This window comes from Nesoenas mayeri (genome assembly GCF_963082525.1).
Source record: "Nesoenas mayeri genome assembly, chromosome: 13".
Classification (NCBI taxonomy): domain Eukaryota; kingdom Metazoa; phylum Chordata; class Aves; order Columbiformes; family Columbidae; genus Nesoenas; species Nesoenas mayeri.
In genome coordinates, this window is record NC_137550.1 from 18,836,714 (window position 1) to 18,854,806 (window position 18,093).

Sequence of the window (18,093 nt, forward strand, 5' to 3'; positions counted from 1 at the left end):
CTGCATGACAGGATGAGCTGGGAGCTGGGATCTGGAGATTTGCTCCTAGTCTGAACGGCAAAGGCTGCACTTCTCCAGCACCCCACTATGAAAACAGGGGTGCCGACAAACCTCCCATACAAGTGCAGGGCAGCAGACACAAGAACGTCTTTAATTAATCTAAAGTACGCAGTGAATTACAAAAGCATGGAAAGGTCAATTTTCAAATAATAACTAAAGCAGCAGGTGACCACTGACAGCAATGGAAGTTTTATGCCTGAATTTGCATTCACTAAGATGAAAATGAACAACACTGAGAATGGTGGGAAGGTGAGAAATGGAGTAAGAACGGGTCAACAAATAACCTGAATAGCCTGAAAGTCACCAGGTAGGATAAGACAAGGAAAAATCTGTAATGCTGATGAGATGGTGAGCTTGGGGAAGAGACAAGATACTTTCAGAATCTTAGCTTAATGCAAAGGGATACTAACTAAATACAGTGGATCAAATCAATCCTCAGGCTGTTTAAGGGTGTTGTCACTAGAAAATCAGACTTGCTGCCTTTTTACAACTGGGAAACTGAAAGAAGTCCAGGCAAGACTTCACTAATCCTGGTGTGTCTGACTCATCAGCCCCAAACATCATCAGTCCTCAACAAATATCTAAACTCTTCTGAGGGATTTCACAGAAATCACTGAAACATGCCGTGAACCAGCGTTTTCCCACAGGACAAACACTTGGCAAGGAGATTTCTGTGAAGTAGTCACAGCCAGCTCCTAAGCAGGGTGGATATGCCCTAGCTAAAGTGGATACACTTCGATACCTCACAAAATACAGGGATTCCTACCTGGGGATTCTGAAGGAAGGTCTCTTTGTTATCAAAGCATCCACCAGAGCGATTTAGCAGAGGCTCTGAATTCTTTGCCCAAGCCCCACGCATCATTTTCTTCTCCCAGGTCTTGTGGATACTGAAGTAGGAGGTATTCACAATCCGGCAGATGTCCACATCAGTGAAATTCTTACACCAGTCCTCAAACGTCATCCTGTTTCATGGGATACCAGGAAAGCCATGTTTTTTTTAAAAAAAAACAGTGATAGTCAACCAAAGAGCCAAAATAACAGAACAAAATCTTCCAGTAATTTAAAAGGAGGCATTGCTCAGCTCTCCAGAGGACAAACGGATTCACTGGAAAGCTCTCCATGTGGAAACACTTATAAAGCCACAATCACATTATCTTAGAACTTAATTTAGAGAAATTTCACCTCAGTGTGTTTGGTCAGCTCTAGATTTCTTCAGTTGCAGCACCTAAGCCTGAAAGAATAGGTTGTATCTATGAGGCTGGATTTAATAACATGTGTTTTGCAAAGGCAAAAGAGATTACCTGCAACCAAAGCACTATCCAGTCCTCATTATTACAGTCTTTATGGTCACATCTGTCCCTGAGCACGACTCAAACCTCTGTGATCTGGACACAGCTTTTATTGAGCACCGTCTCAACGCTACACCCTGTGCCTGCTGAAGCGACGGGCTGGATTGCTGAGCAGTTAAGAGATTCTTTACAGCATGAACACTTCTCATGCCCGTGCTGGGGAACACAGACAAATATAAAAATTCATTGGCTGCAATTGTATTTACAGCTACCTCAGCTATGGTTGACCTAGAAATCCTACAGCTAGGCACAGCAGTCGGTAAACAGGATTGACAGTGCGTTCAATATGTGGCATTCTGTCATGTAAACCAGCACACGTGTTGTCTTGGATTCTGAGTGCATGCCCTAAATATAGATAAGAGATTTTGAGGGTGTTTGAAACTTATATTTACTAAGACCTACTAGTTTTGTTCTACTAGTTTCTAATCTATCTTTTCTGCTCTTTGTCATCCCTGAAGAGTTTAAAAGAAACAGACTTTGTGTCAGGACTGGATAAAATGATACATTTGGGGAAATTATTTTTGAAGCTGTTAAATGGCAGAATTAATGACAATTACTCAGTGTAGCCAGTATCGCCAAACCCTCCACGTGACTCCTACTCACCAGAACTCTCCATCATTCTCAAGAGTGAGTCCCAGACTCTTCCGTTCTGAATCGCTGACTTTCTTCCACTCCTCTGAACTAAAAGGAAAACAAACAAACAAAAATTAAAGAAAAAGTACAATAAAAATGATTAATAAATCAAATACTCTCACCTGGCAAAAAAAAATGGCAAGTAAAATTGTCGCATGGTTCCTTGTTATAAAGGTAATGACGAAGTACTGAAAGGACAGATGATAGTCAGGAAGAAAGTGTGGGGCTTACATGAGGAGTTTTAAAATATTCATCAATTTGAAAGCTACTAAAAAAGAAAGAGATGAATGGGAAATTGGGGCAACTAGAGAAAAGCCTTATTGATTTCCTTTGTCACACCCTCCCTGAGGACACTTAAACAGCTGGTTTGGAAGGTCATATGAGATTGACTCCATTCCCTGAAGGCCCTTCAAAAGAAACCTGGTTTTCCTCCTCAGGAGCTTCCTGCACATCTCACTTTGACCACAGTATTTCTCTGTGTTTCCATATCCTTAAATAAAACAGCCTGAGGTCTGAGATTTCCCCAGCACGCCTTTGAGAAGGAACTGTTGCAGCAGGAGCCCAGTGTCCAGATTAACACCGCGCTGCACAGACACTGCATTACCTGCATTGTGTACAACTTAGTGCTCTGCGTTGTACCCTGGAGGCACCGGCCTCTCTACACCCACTGCAGGGGAGCACAGGATCCGAAACACAAGCAGTTTGATGCTTAAACCAGACACAGTGGCTCTTCTGCAGGTTCTTTGCATTTCACCTGCACCAAACTCTTTGAACGTCATAGATTTTTGCTAGCTAAAGTATGGAAGATAAGCACACTGTTGTTAAGAATATTCCATTATTAAACACTAACAGTGGCTAGGAAGCACAGTGTTGAACTGTAAAATCCTAGCTAAATGTTTTTCCTGTGTAAATTGCCAGTGATGGAATACATCCCCTCCAGCCATCATTTCTGTCTCTGTCAGGGTGCCTGCTAAGCTCATGGCCCACATTAAAATTAATTAGAAAATAATTCAAGAAATCACAAATGTGGCAATTTTACAGCATCTTTCACCAGTCACTTAAATTATCTAAGAATGAAACACTTGTGCCATCCCCAGCAGTTAGCAATTACATATGAGAAACTGAGTCGCAGACAAACTCAGTGGTGAAGCTGGGAACAAATCTCACGTTCCTGAGTCCTCACTTTAATCGTAAGTTGTTTTTCTACTCATGCTCCAGTGTGCCAGAACAATGATATATACAGTAAACTAATGTCCAGGAGGCTATAACCTCCTGGCTCCTCCAGGATGTATTTGTTTGCTCAGAGAATGCTACACTTGGGAGGAGATGGCACAACAGTTCAGCTGTCACTGAGTATTGCAGACCAACGTCATGTCTTGCGGTGTTTAACCACGCATCTAACGTCCAGTGGCCCTAACCACAGCTTAATTCCTTTGACACTGGATTTGCAGCACTTACTTGTCGCTCCAGGCGCCGTTCCACTCTTTTTTCCCCCAGGGATTCCTCAGTCTGATCATGAACAGCTTTTCTGCATTGAAAGAGAACATGAGGCTTTCTCCAAGGCGCAGCTTCCGAATCGCAGTCACTGAGTAGGCATGACCAACGACAAGACCCATCTTTGTCTCCGCTTCGCTGGTACTGCCAGAGGACACCTTTAGCACCAAGAACGACAACAAAAACAAATGGAACTCGCATCACTGAGGGCATCTAGCAGCTCCACATTTAAGGGGCAGGATGCAGAAGGTTTGTTTTCTTTCACATTCCCTTCCCAAATGATGTAACCATGCAAGAAAAAACCAGCACTGGGGATTAAAACCAGTAGCTGACTAGTCTGGTCTTCTGCATGGTAGTGCCAGACAAGTCCTAGAGACAGGAGCACAGGACAATACTGTCTGCTGCAGCCACCTGTCTGCTCCTGGCCTGAGAGTTAAAGACTGGACTGATGGACAGCCTCTATCGGCCCGCCCAAAATCTTGTCATCTTTACCAAATGGCTTTTTTGGATATTGGTGAGTGTGCTCAGACACAGCACTGTCTGGTGATGTCCTCACCTATACACTGTAGGGCCTAAGGATTTAGCCAGTGAGTCAAATGCATGTAAATTTGACACCCAGGAGAAACTACTGGCAGTGGGTAAAAATAGAGGGCACGGCAGGAAAACATTCCAGCCATTTGTCACAGACTGGTTGGGGTTGGAAGGATCTCTGGAGATCATCCAGTCCAACCCAGCTGCTAAAGCAGGTTCACCAGAGCAGATCGCACAGGGATGTGTCCAGGCGGGTTTGGATGTCTCCAAACCTGTCCTGTACCTCGCTCATGACCCAGCACGCCTTGCGTGCGGCAACTGGCAGATCTGCAGGCTTTCTTAAGAACTGGGTTTGCTCCTCATAGACTTCACATAAAAGCCCAGTTTCCAGCAGTGATCAGGCAATAAACTGTCCTGCTGGATGACACAGGCCTGATCAAATGCTGATCTAAGGATAAAAAATGTCAAGCTCTGGAAAAGACCACAATTTCATTTAATGACGGCAATCAAAATCTGCTGAGTACATCTAAAACCAGAAAAGCAGTATCATCTGAAGCTGCTGGAGCTGCTTTGAATGACTGGCCCTTTACAAAGCCAGTACATTTGAGCAACACACACCAGGCAGGACAGTGGAAAAAGTGAAGTTGTACCAGCGCTATAACCCTTCTTCTGAGCCAGAAACCATCCAAATGGTCATGTTTGGATTCATCACACCCTCACTGGTGCCAGCACGGGCACCTTTGCACCGAGCCGGATCGAGTCTCACCCATATTGGGCTGTAACCCTGAGACATTCACTCCCTTGGACAGCAAGAAAAGAAGGTTTGACTCAGTGCAGTTCCCTGAGTGTAAGCTTGTAATAACCTAATTAAGAGCTCAGTGATCAAGCAAACCTTTGCTCTGGTGAGAGAGATTGACTTCAGACTACAGTTATGAAATGCACATAGCACTTTCTCAGATATTTTTACACATTTCAAAATTTCTCTGGTCTAAACAGACGGGGTCCCTCTCCTAAGGCAGGTTTGCACTGGTACAACAGCATTCAGACCCCAAAGATAAGAAATCAGGAGAAAAATGTAAAAGGAAAAGAGAAATGTATACCAAATTGGAACTGACAGATGGTCTGGCAACTGTGAGACTCTTGCCAAGGTCTCTTTGCCTTTCACCAACAACAGGGCGTAAAGAATCAGCTCACGTGTTCCATCAAGACTGGCTGACATTCCCAGCGGGTTTGGGCTCTCCAGTGTAACACTTCCACTCGCATTTTTCACAACTAAAAGCGAACAAGAGTCCTGGACAGCACGGGAGTCTGTAACCTCTCCTACTGCCTTTATTATCCCCCAGGCTCTTCCTACTGCTGGGCTGCCTTTCCCACCTCATTCTGGAGATATTTATTTATTTAAATGAGATATTTAAGCATCTACTGTCTGTTCAGATTTCTAAATGGTGGAGCTCAAGGCTATTTTGGAATCCAAGGAAAATGATGATAGGTTTGTAAGTCAGCAATGAAGCTACTTGAATATTAAACATTCTATACCTAGCAAGCTTCACTGTGTGTATAATACATCTATCAAAAAGTAATAAATGTAGACAAGTCAAGCCAACCCAATAGGAATAGGCCCTGTGTAATCGATGTTTAGAAACATCTACGTTTGACAGGTAGAAATATAATGTCAGGAAGAAGTGAAAGCATCACAATTGCCCAATCAATTGCTTTTTAAAATACAACTCCCTGTACTTAGCCTATCTCCTCACCAGATCCACATTAAAAAACCAAATTGCTTTAGTGTTTGGGAGCAACCTCTTGTCCCAGAAACAATGTCTACAACGACAATCCACACTGGGATGTCTGGTCTGAGCAAACCAGAGGGAATGCTTTCTAAGCAAAAATTCAGACCTTATGAAAAAGGTAAAACAAACACCAAAGATCTACAGGAATTTGTCTCTGAGCTGTTGCCTGATGTTGCTGGGAGGGATAATTCAGGACTCCTGTTCTATCACACCTGAGTTCTCAGGTTCAAATTCACCTCCCAGCAGGTACCACATGTTCCTCTTTGGTACCATGGCACTGGTGCGGAGCAGCACATGGCCAGATAAACAGATAATGTTCTCAGGCACCTCCAAACGTGGCTGATTTTTTGTTGTTCTAGACAACTCCACAACTACCATGACACTTGCAAGAATCTGTGAATGAACCAACACTCGGAGGTCCACCAGTCTACCAAGAATTTAGCACTTCCACTACAGGTATGAAATAGTTAAATGCTAGAGTAATATGATCTTTGTTTCACAGACAGGAAAGCTAAAGCAAAGTGTTTAAGTGGTTTATCTAAGTCCACACAAGATCAGCCTTAGCTAAGGTCCTAAATTGGAAGAAAAGGGCACAGGAATAAGATACTCGAGTTCACCAAGATGCCGATCCTGCAGCTTCTCGAGAATGATCCCTTTCCTGCAGATGGCACTTTAAAAATCATTTAAAAGCAAACTTTCAGGAAATATTCAGGTGCCACGGCAGTTTGTTAGCCCTCCACATGTGGCAACGGCTTCAGACAAGGTGAGAATTTCAGCGCTCCCCAGTCATGGCTTGACACGGCAGGCTTTACAGAAGGCAAGTTTTGCTGGTTAATTCCAACAGAGTGTCTTACTAACAAACAGTGCTACCTGAATAACCAAGCGAGGTGAGCCCTTCAGCTCCGCTCTGGTGCTGACCAGACCTCTGCACCATCACAACCAACGTCCAGAGCAGCTCAGTGCCAGCAGAACTGTTTTCTGTAAACAGATTTCCCTAAGAAATAAAGAAATTGAACCGCCCTCTGGCCTGTAAATTAAGGCATTCTAGGTGGATTAACCCTGGGTCAATACCCAACTGTGACCATTCAGAAAAAACAGCATTTCAGTTCCACAGTAGCACAAATGGCTTTGTGGTTTTGTGGCTGTATTTAGCGGCTCGTGGAGTTGTACTTGGCTGGCAGCACTGCCAACTTGCCAGCTTTTTCTGTACAAAGCTTTTCCAAAGCACATGAAGGACATACTCGATATACTTATACTAATAATAGTAATTTTTTTCCAGATTTTTTTCATTAAAATTAACTCTTTAAATCCAGCTCTCTATACATACCGTAATGAAACAGCTGATCAACCCGCCTCTTTTATGCACTTTCAGCAAGTCTTCAAACAGCTTCATCTGCTCAGAAATGATCTCACCATATTTGCCCTGTACCAAATCAATAGATTCTGCCACTGCTCCTGTGAAATCCACGATTGCATCCGCAGCGCTGCCTCCATCCAGGGCTTCGTAAGATCCAGCCAGCCTGCAGGTAACATGGAACATTCTCAGTCAAGAAGCAGCTGTTAGAGATGCTCTAATTTGGCTTGGATGTAGGTAATATATTTGTGTCTCACCAAGGGAAAAACATAACAGAATGAAACCAAAATGGCAGATTGCAGATAAACCCTTCCTGAGTTTCCCAGAAAGGAGTGTAATGATCCTTAAGGCTGCTGAAGTAGAGTGCATTGCATTCTTTTATGACTCACCTCCTTCATGCAGATTAAAGGAGGAGTTTTCAATCTTTCTTAGGTTCTCTACTAGCAGCAAACCTAAACCACATGGCAAGTATGATAGAATCAAAAGACAAAAACAGATGGACAGAAGGGACACCACTGAGGACTAAAAGGACAATGAACTAGCTCATACTTTGCATAAGCCTTCTCCAATAATGCGCTCCAGAATTCATTTTTCACATTGGAATGGCAGTAGATCAACATCCCGTCCATTGTTGGCAGCAGGTCATCAACAACCACCTCTGTCCATTCTCCAAGGCACCAGAAACGGAAACGGAAAATCCCTGCATATTTCTCTGGGTTTTTAGGGTCCCATTCTTGTTCATTAAAGTCTGGAATCACCTGAGAAACCATGCAAGGGAAAGTTCACCAAATGTACTACATTAACGTTTATTCAGAGGGCAGACTGACCCGCAGCATGCACTGTGCTGGTGTTCAGCTTCATAAGCAATTGGCCTTAAACAGATGAAGCGATGAAAGAAAGAGGGTGAATTTGGTACAAAGTCAAATATAGTCCCACTTCAAAGAGCCTTTCAGGAAAGTAAAATTCATACTGATCTGCAGACAAAGGCAAACAACCCATTGCACTCTGGCTTTGTTATATCCCCTCTTTGGTGCTCAGTGGGACTGTGGAATGCAGAGGTCTCATAACATGAAATATGAACTTCTAAGGAAAGGGTAGATTTGAATCCACCAAAATCCACCGTTTATCAGAGGCACATTAGTCCTAGAGGGAAACACATTGGCTGACAGGCTTTATTTCATGCACCAAGCACACTGATCACCCACCTGCTGCCAGAGGGTCTTCCTCAGAGCCAAGCAGGAACACGCAGCCACAAACCAGCAGTTCCCCAGAGTGCCTTGGTGTAAGTCATGGGCGCTGATTCCGTTCACAAATAGGTGGGGGTCTTCACAGAGGTCCTAACAAAGCAAAACAAGAGATTACTGGAGACTCCACTCCAGAAAGGATCACACCATCCTTCCAGCTAGTCCCCTCCACACTTGTTCTGCATCGCATTCCCATCGAAGCGTGGAGTTTTTGTATCAGGCAGTTCAAAAGCCCTCTGGCTTGAGTATATTTGAAAGTCAGGGTATACAGGATTAAGTTCTTACAAGTCAATTGTGTTGCCTTATCTAAACACCAGGATTTGCCCATTTTTTTTGCCAGAGTTTCTAGTTCTGCCCTCAGCTGAAGGTCACCTTTGAGGACTGGAATGAATTCAACATTTGGAAGAATCATATGGCATTGGGGCAGTTAATGAACTGAAAATACATGAAAGGAGGAGGAGGAAGCAATAAAGGGAAAGGCTTTGACCAATTAAAAAAAAATCAAGAAAAGCAGCAGGAAATGATGCTACTGACCCCAAAACTCCAAGCTCCTCTTACTTCATTGCCCCTCCCTTGGCTGACACACTGAGAACCCTCCTCCACCACCATGGGCTGTGCAGCTGTGAAATATGCCTCTCATTCACTGCGTCTCGTCTTTCTCATTTATCTGGGTCTTATTAGGACCACTTGTTCCTTCTCTCCCATCGCTTTCCTGGCTCCATCTCTATTTACATGCAGACTCTCACCGAAGCACAGTTGGCTCTTGCTGGGATGTCTCCCTGCTCCTCACCAGCTTGCCCCTTGCTGTGTCTTTGTAGCCTGCAGATCAAGGCACTAAAAGAATCACCTCTCAGTATCATTGACCATGGGAAGGCCACGGGGGTACATTTTGCAGCAGTATTGTGTTTGTTATCAGGATATCCGTGGCAGACCGTGCTCTGTTGAGCAGATATGTATGTGGCCTCACAGTCTCAGAGAGAACCTCCCAAGCAACAATTCAGAAAACAGGTCATTGGACTGTCCCAGAATTTATATGAAACCTACTGGTTTCAACCCAGGGATTGCTCATGACACTCTTGTGTGAATCATTGCTTTTCCTGACTGGTTGAGAGGATGGAAGAGCAGACAGTGGTAGGAAATTCTGCTCTTTCGCAGTGTAAGAATAACCCTAAATTTCAACATTGTGGGAAGGAAATGATCTTATATCCAGGCATTAGAAATGCAGAATAAGTAACTCCCTCTCACCTCAAAATGGCAGGAGACTCCAAATTTACTGCAGCCTTTCCAATTTGTTACCAGCAGCAGAACAAGGAGCTGTGCTCCTCACCTCATGGATTCTCACTGCCCTTTGGTAATTAAAGAGGATGATCCCAAAATGCCAAGATTGCAATCAAAGCCTGGCTACGCACCACGGGCATGTCAAAACCTCTCAGCCTTCCCTTTGAAGGGACTGTGACAAACGAGTGCCAGCTGAACTGATTTTCAGAGAGAAGAACCACTCCAGTGCTGAGCTGAAAGCCTGTTTTCCAGGGCTGGTTTAGCAGATGGCAGCCTGAAGTCGGCTCACCGTACGGAACACACAGAGCTGCTGCTGTTTCCTTTAAGAAAATGGTATTTTTGGCATGAGACTTTTCCCATTGAATAACAATTGGCAGAAATTTTATATGCCTCTGGGGAAACAAGTGACTGATCATTACATGACACTGTTCTTCTGTCAGTGTTTCTTACATGTGTCTTCACTTAGAGAAATTTCAAAGGTTATTAACAGACCTTAATAAAATTCTGAATAACAAAACGGTGCCTACGAGGAAAACCGACCATATACAAGATACTCGTCTGCATCGCAGACAGATTCATTCCATCTGCCTGATGCTCTGATAGGGAATGGTAACTGAAATCAGTTGACTATGTGGAATTCACCGCATGGTGGTAGCAAACATTCCAGACCCAGCTTGGGTAGACTCGAGTTTCATACTCCATTTCCACTCATCTCCGGCAGTAATCATTTCTAGTTTGTTTTTCCTTTCGAAATGTTATTTTCTTAGTGTAATATGCAAGGGATAAATTGAGTCTTCAAGGTTAAAATTGTCCAAATTTTTCTGTCACTAGAAAAAGCCGATACTTTCATTGGTTTTGAAAGAAATTAGGCACTACCGTATATTACAAATATATTTTCTTATTTGGTTCGTTTTGCTAAAAATAACCGCATTAAAGCCTCATTTTTTAATCAAAGGGTGTCTCGCATCTCACAGTCCTCAGAGAAAAACCAGAGAGCTGCATGTGTCAGCTGCCAAACATACGGATGCGATCAGCATCTGCTGAGCACCGGGGCCAAAGCAAACAGGGAGGGCAGGACTCAGAAACAGCACCCCCCTGTTTCCACCACAGCCACTAAATTCTTCAGGATCCTGCTTGATAAACCATTTTTTATTAAACTCCCAAGAAGCCCCAGACTTCTGACACTAAAGAACAGGGCAAGAAAATGACATTAGCTCCATTTCTCTTGTCGTTAATTACAGCCATTATGAGGGCTTCTGTAACGACTGTCACTGTGTGGCTCAGATGAGAAGCACAATGATACTCCGGTGTAACCTACAGCTAATTTCAGCTGTTTGCTCTCTTCTGGGCTTTTTGCTTTTCACTATTTGTATGGCACAGCAAATTCAAAGGAATACTTTTGAGATGGAATTAGCTATCTAAGCCACAATTCCCACAACTCAGCTAGAAATGTGCTATTTAAATAGGTTATTCTACAGTCCTTGTGAGGATCTTTACGCATTTTCAGTTGCCCCAGGCATGTAAAAATAAAATAACTTTTCCAATAGTGGTCCCAACAGTGATAATTTTGGATAGTTGAGGACCAAGCCAACTACCATCAGAGGAATTACAAGGAAGAGAGACTTATATGAGACGTGGCCCAGGCATTTCAGGACACCTGATGCCTTCTCTCCCTTGCAACCTAAGCACTTAGGTTCTGAGTTTGACTAGAAGTGCCTCCTTGCAAACATAGTGGTTTAACCCTAGTCCCTTTTCTCAGGATCAGCCTGGATCATCTGTGCTTCAAAAACAGAGTAATGCCTTCACATTTCCAATCAAAAGTTTAAAGGAGGTTACTGGGTCTTATTATACATCACTAACTTACAATAGCCACACTATTTCTAATACAACACCACTAATAAAAGCAGCTGTTGTGTTATTCAGGCCCATGGGGAGCATTCCACCATGCGAGATGCAGAGCTCTTCCCAGTTCTCCCCTTACGCATGTGCATAGTAAAATAAACACCATCTGCAGCAATATAATTAGGCTGCACAGAGTCTGAAAGTGAGGTGAGAGCTTGCAGGGGCTCACGGTTCTGCTGAAAACCCTGATGCTCCTATTTTCATACCAGACTTCCATTTGCACGACAGAAGTCTATTTGTGTCACCTCCTGTCTTTGCTGCACCACGTAGTGAGTCTGACATTTAGTGTTACTCAGTCACTGACGTTGTGAGAAATAAAGGGGCTCACAAACCCTTTTTTCTGATTTTAATTGGTTCATCTCTTTGTAACACAGCAAGTAAATGAACTGGTTAATGAGCACACGGGGAGAACACTGAGCAGGCTGGAGATGAGAAACTCAGCGTGGGATCACAGGAATTAACAGTGGGAGAGACCTTGACAGGTTAATCAGACCCAACCCTTGCCTAGTGTCCAGATTGGCTGTTCCTGGCCTACTTGTGACTGATGCTTCTCTAACTTGCATTTAGCACAGCCCAGGAGGGCAAGTCCATGTGCCTCCTCTAGTGGTCAGCAAGTGATGCACTGCTGAGCTGCTCCACGAGCCCAGGACCTCTGTGAATTGAGCCAGCTACCATTCCTTTCTACAGCAACCCTTCATATGATCTACAAACCTCTAACAAGCCTTTCTTCCCTAGTCTTAATAACTGGTTCTTTGTGTTTGTATCACTGGTGAAGGGTGGTCCCAAACCCAGATGCTCTGCTCCAAGAGAGGCTGTATGGACTTGCTGCCTTGCCATTCTTTCCCCCTACCTGAGCCACGAAGCCACTGAATACCAAAGCACTCCACTTAGTTGCACTGATGACATGACGCTGAATTCCATCCTATTTATTCCACACAGTTTTCCCAAGACATCAAGATAAGCTCAAATTCTCAATCCTGTCAATTGGCTTGCACTCCTGTCCCAGTCTGTGTCCCACGGCATTCCCACACGTGTCTTTTTAGCCCCTAATCCAAGTAGTAATGAAAATACTGAGGAGTACCAGACCAAGGGAGATTTCTGTAGGACTCCATTGATGCAACACCAGCTTGAGAGTGCTCCAAGCCATTGGTTTCATCAACTATGTATCCCCATTATGGAAGTCTGAATTAATGCAAATTTTCATACATTGGAGAGACATACCAGGTATTGCCAAAGTCTTGTGAAGGTCAAACTATATCAGATCTACTGCGCATTTCTTAGTCACAAGATCTGTCCCACCATATGCTGAAAGAGAATCAAGCTAGAACATATTAGTGTCTCTCACACAGTACATTTTTATAATATATTCTATACCTAGCACACTAACAGTCATCTGCTTAGATCTGATAAACTGCAGTGGAGAATCTTACTGAGATATAAAAATGTTTGGACTGTAGCAGGAATATGAAAGATGGCAACTCTTCTTTGCTACAACATATCTTCCTTAGGAGATCTCAAAACAATGGGAACCATGGTGAACAACAGACACCCATTTCACTGGAGCTATTAAATGGTTTCTATGTTGCTCTGTCATGATTCCTTTAAAAAAATAATATAGATAGATAGATAGATAGATAGATATACATATGGATTTTATTTGAGACCAGGAGCACCACAGAAAGTACAGGAGATAACCAATTAACTATACACATTAACTCCAGGTTGCTGTGGATACCTTGAATCTTAGAATAATTTAGCTAAAGGAAAAAGTTCTTAACTCTGAGGATGCATCTCTTGGTGTAAGTATTTCCAATATCCATGACCTAAAAATATGCAATATTGGTTATAAATAGGGAGGAGGACATTCAAAGCATTAATTAATTTGCTTTGTGTCTTCACAGACATTAACTGAACCTGCGCTGTAAAACACGAGAGATCTCTGACGTCTGAGAAAAGGGAAAGATTATTTTTTCATGGATTAGGGTCTGTGGTTCAGATAGAAAAACAGAGATTCAGGGAAAGGGAAGAAGAGAAAAAGTAACAATTATGTTTACAAGTCAGATTTTCAAAGGACTCAGTAGCATTTAGACCTTACGTTCTTCAGCACCCTTTAAAGACCCCAGCCCTAACATAAAAAAGAATCTACCTTTTCTTGCACGCAAGACCTATGGGACAGGCACTTTCCTTAATTGTATCAGACTGATCTACTCGAGCTCAGTAGACCACTCCTGTACGTTTTTTAAAGCAGTTTGAATTATGTCAGAGCTGAGAAGTCTTTCCGTTCTCATCTCTTCTCTCGTCCTTACATCATACTGAGTTAACTCCTGTAGAGAATGAGGTCAGTGCAGGGAAAAAAGGGGGAAAGACAATTTTTTCTGAATATGGATGCAAAAAATTCAGCTTTGGCTACAGCTAACTATGAACCAACCTCACCTAAAGGAAAGTAGCAAAGACAGCACCTGTTTTGAGCTTGCATAGCTGAAGAGGGAGAGGAGATTGTCTATCCTATAATAAAGCCCAGCTGTGCTGGCATGTTTATTGAAGCCCTCAACAGATCGGGCTGTTTGCCAAGGCAATTGCACTTGGCCCAAAAAAAGAAAAATAACTGTGCTAAGTACTTCAGTGCTTGCAAAAAGACTTTTGCAACCATGTTATGCCTGAAAAAACTCTGCCTACGGAGTGAAAAAAGACAAGTCTCAAGTTATAGTCGTGCCCTGTGGTATAGGTGTAACCCCCCAGAGAAATTCCATCAAAAGGAAACTGGGGTCAGATATGACCCTGACTGAAACGGCCCTTGCGGATATCAGGCAGTGACTTTATCATCAGTGCTGTTAATGCCATGTAAACCAGCAAAAGGAAGATTTAGCTCCCCCGCTCTGCGCACCCTGAGCTCAGGTAATTACTCTGTAAACTTTGTGCCCATTGTCCAGCAACGTCAGTACCTGAGAGCAAGATAATGCCCAACACTGCTTAAAAAAAGAGACCCAACCGTCACTGCATAGTAAAATAAACACCATCTGCAGAAATATAATTAGGCTGCACAGAGTCTGAAAGTGAGGTGAGAGCTTGCAGGGGCTCACGGTTCTGCTGAAAACCCTGATGCTCCTATTTTCATTTCAAGTATGCCAGTTGGCTCCAGTTGGCTCCAGCCTTGTGTAAAAGAAAACTCAGTTATTTGGGGATTGAGAAATGCTTCTTCCCCCAGCTCTCTCTCCAATAAATCCTGTTACAAAACCAAATGCATCACAGACATTTTTTATAGTGTTCTTTTTTCCCATTTTCATTTTAGGGCTAGTGTTGACTAACCCTCAGCAAAGGCCATAGGGTTCAGCCTTGCCCTGCCTACAGGACATGAGTATTTGGGGAGGATCTGAATCAACGTTTTGGAAGAAAAACAACCAACCAAACATTTGGCAACACGGTGCATATCTTGGCTGGCTCTAGATTCCACCTGCCCCTTGGAGCTGGAGCCGCGCTCCTCCAGAACGCTGACGGCTGCTGCAAAGGGGAACACTGATGTGCTGCCCGGCCGAGCTTTTCCTGAACCTCAATAACAAAGTGCTCACTGAAGCTCTTCGAGTCCCCTCCCACAAATTACCCAAACTATGCTGATGGACCTTCTGTTCTCCCAGGACCCTCTTAGATGTATATCAGATGTATATCATACCGCCTCTTGCTGCACTATCTTAGTTTGCAATGCTTTAGATCAACATTCTACAGAACTGCAGCACATTCAGCTGCCTTGAGAATAACATTTTCGTTTTTTGCCACAAAATAAAGCCAGTAATACACAACACAAAAGCAGGCCCAGATAGTTACAGGAAATGCATCCAAAATAGCACAGATTGAAAGCTAGAATATAACTATTTCAGAGGTTATTTTATCTGACATTTTTTAAAGTATTAACTGGTGACCTGAAGTTAAAACCTCAAATTATTGTTGATTTAGTGAACACAGATGCTGAGCAGCCTGACACCACTTTTGGCTGGTTAATGTTACCACCGTTTCTGGGATATCTTCTTTCCTCCATATCTCACCCATTAGTGACTCCAACCTCTACGGAATTTCATCCTCTGCTATTCCAAAGCTACTGCAAGTGTGACATAATTTGGGGAGAATTATTTAATCAAAACATCATTTTAATTGGCTAAAAATATATATATTTTGATTTCTTGAAAAAAATTATTTCCCACCAAAAAAGACACTATTTTCAGGCCACTAACCCGAAGTTTTCTTGTAAAATGCTTTTACAAGAATTTACCATGATTTTGTGATGGTGATGCTCCACGAAGAACAGATAGCTACCATAGATATATTACTTGAGGCTGGACAATATTCAACACTTGCTACTGTGAACATAGACATCAAGAGAGCTTTTGTTGGCTGAGCTGCCCAACAGCAGGAATAAGGACATTGCAAGTCTGTTTCTTAGTGTTTCATAAAAATCCATCACAAATGAGTTCAAAATCACTATCTGAGATGAGAATGCGTATGACGGCGAGGGGATAAACAGCATAGTGGGAAGGGCTCCAGACAAGCCAGACTCATAGCACATGAGCTCTGCAGGCTGCGTGTGTGCGGTAACCAGTTATTTGGGATGCTACTGAGCAAGGTGTAACTGCTCCCAACAGGCTGCCCCCGGTCAGGGATCTCAGACAACTGGCCTTTTATCCAGTGGAAAGGAAGAAATTGAGAGCGTTCTCAAGAAAAACAGAACGTACAGTTCTTTTGAGAAGCAGGTGGTATAAGCTAGCCTAACTCTGCTTCTGCAAAGAGCAACCTACCAAAGCAATGGAAATGTCTCTGCATCAAATACAAGTAACAAAAGGACGGCCAAGTTCAGACAGTGAGTTATAGGCGACTTCCGAGATCACGTCCAGGCACACACTAGTGTGGCTCAGGTCAGACACGGGCCATAAGTCCACTCATGGTTCATTAGACTAAAAGGCCACCCAACGTTTAGCTGTGTTTTTTTATTGCTTCCTCAAAACATGTTTTTCAATCAAGTTCTTGAACTAGTTTCCCAAGAATGGAAATAAAAACAATAAGAAAAGGAGGTTGGAAAACATCGCGCACAATTTTTCACAACACTGAAGCATTCCGCGGAATAAACAGTTCCCAGGTCTGTGCGCCTGAGCGTCCATCCCTGGCTCGGGAGCAGCTCTTTGCTTTGCCTAATAAATAAGCATCATTTTGGCTCAGTGGCCGTGACCTTTCTAGGCTTGTCCAGTCTGACCTTAAGCTGTGTCTCAGGGGGCTGGTAACTGATACAAACTGAATTCTTCATCACTGCCTTTAATGAGGAAAGGAATATGCTGTTTACAGAAAAGTATTAGGTAGATTTCAGCAAAGGATGAAAGTCAGGTCATCCACAAAACATTATCTGGAGTAAAAATTCAGATTAAGCTGGAGTGCTTTGTTTTACTTGAAGAGAGATATTTGTTCCTTGTCTAATGGCAATACACAGACTTTAAAAGTTAAAAAGCATAAGTCTAAACCACAACTTTAAAGAACACAAACCTCTTTAGCAACATTTTCCTCCTTTTTCCATCGCTTTTCCAGCAGGGTTTGTTTCAGCCTGGATTCCAATATCTGCTAATTGTGGCATCTATCTCAGACACTTGATTGAAGATAAAAATCTCTTCTCTTCTCCCAGTTTCATCATCTTTTCCAGACAGCACCTTGAGGGGTTCTCCCTCAGCTATTTGCTTAAAGCAAAGAAAAACTCAATGCTTGGGATAACAGTGCACAGAAGACACTTAAGGGATCTCTTGCTTGGAAAGATGCAATGAGAAACTTTATTTCTTATTTATATCGTGCTGGTTCTTTATATAGCACTTTCATTGTATTTATTGAGCTTATTTTTCGTGATCTAGACATACTGATTTGAATTCACTACTTAATTTCAGACAAATTCCTTTGTTAAACACTGGCCTGATCCCAGCCTGAGACAAAAATGTTACTCAACTATCGGAAAGCAGAGAAACCCAACAGAGCCAACAGAAGACCCAGAATCATTTTATCACCAAATTCACTGCTAGCAGACCTGTATCTTCATCATGTCAAATAAAGTTAGTACAAAGACCAGGGTGTGCATCAGACTGGATGGCCTTGCATTAAGGATCACGCGGGACTCCTCATCTTCAGGAAGAGGATCGTATAAATATAAAAGGAAAAACTGACTCTGTAGAACTGTTTATTTAGAAAATCAAGTTAGCAGGAATCAAGCAAAGGTCAGTGATCGCCAACAGCTGAGTCAGTGCCACCACTGAGAAATTACGCTCCTGATTTACCAGTTTAGAAACCCTGGCAATCCCAATAAGCTCCCACTCATCTTTTGCAGTGACCACTACCAGCCACAGGAACACCACAGAACCAGCCTCACAACGCTCTTCCAGAGACAACAAGCTCTTCAATTTGCGGTTATGGACTTGAAGTTACGTTCTGGGTAAAACAGA

At 43.0% G+C, this 18,093-nt stretch overlaps 1 protein-coding gene across 1 annotated transcript in view; it reads right to left on the reverse strand.

Annotated features, from left to right (window-relative positions):
• The window catches only part of CAPN6 (calpain 6), a gene marked incomplete at its 3' end in the record, with an annotated part of 42,742 nt that overhangs the window by 10,673 nt on the left and 13,976 nt on the right, over nt 1-18,093 (reverse strand). The window contains exons 2-7 of the mRNA XM_080352888.1: nt 8,417-8,548; nt 7,761-7,969; nt 7,185-7,377; nt 3,501-3,694; nt 2,013-2,090; nt 827-1,022 (exon numbers count right to left, since the gene is read on the reverse strand). Coding sequence (XP_080209014.1) covers nt 827-1,022; nt 2,013-2,090; nt 3,501-3,694; nt 7,185-7,377; nt 7,761-7,969; nt 8,417-8,548 — 1,002 coding nt within the window. The remainder of the gene's footprint in view (nt 1-826; nt 1,023-2,012; nt 2,091-3,500; nt 3,695-7,184; nt 7,378-7,760; nt 7,970-8,416; nt 8,549-18,093) is intronic.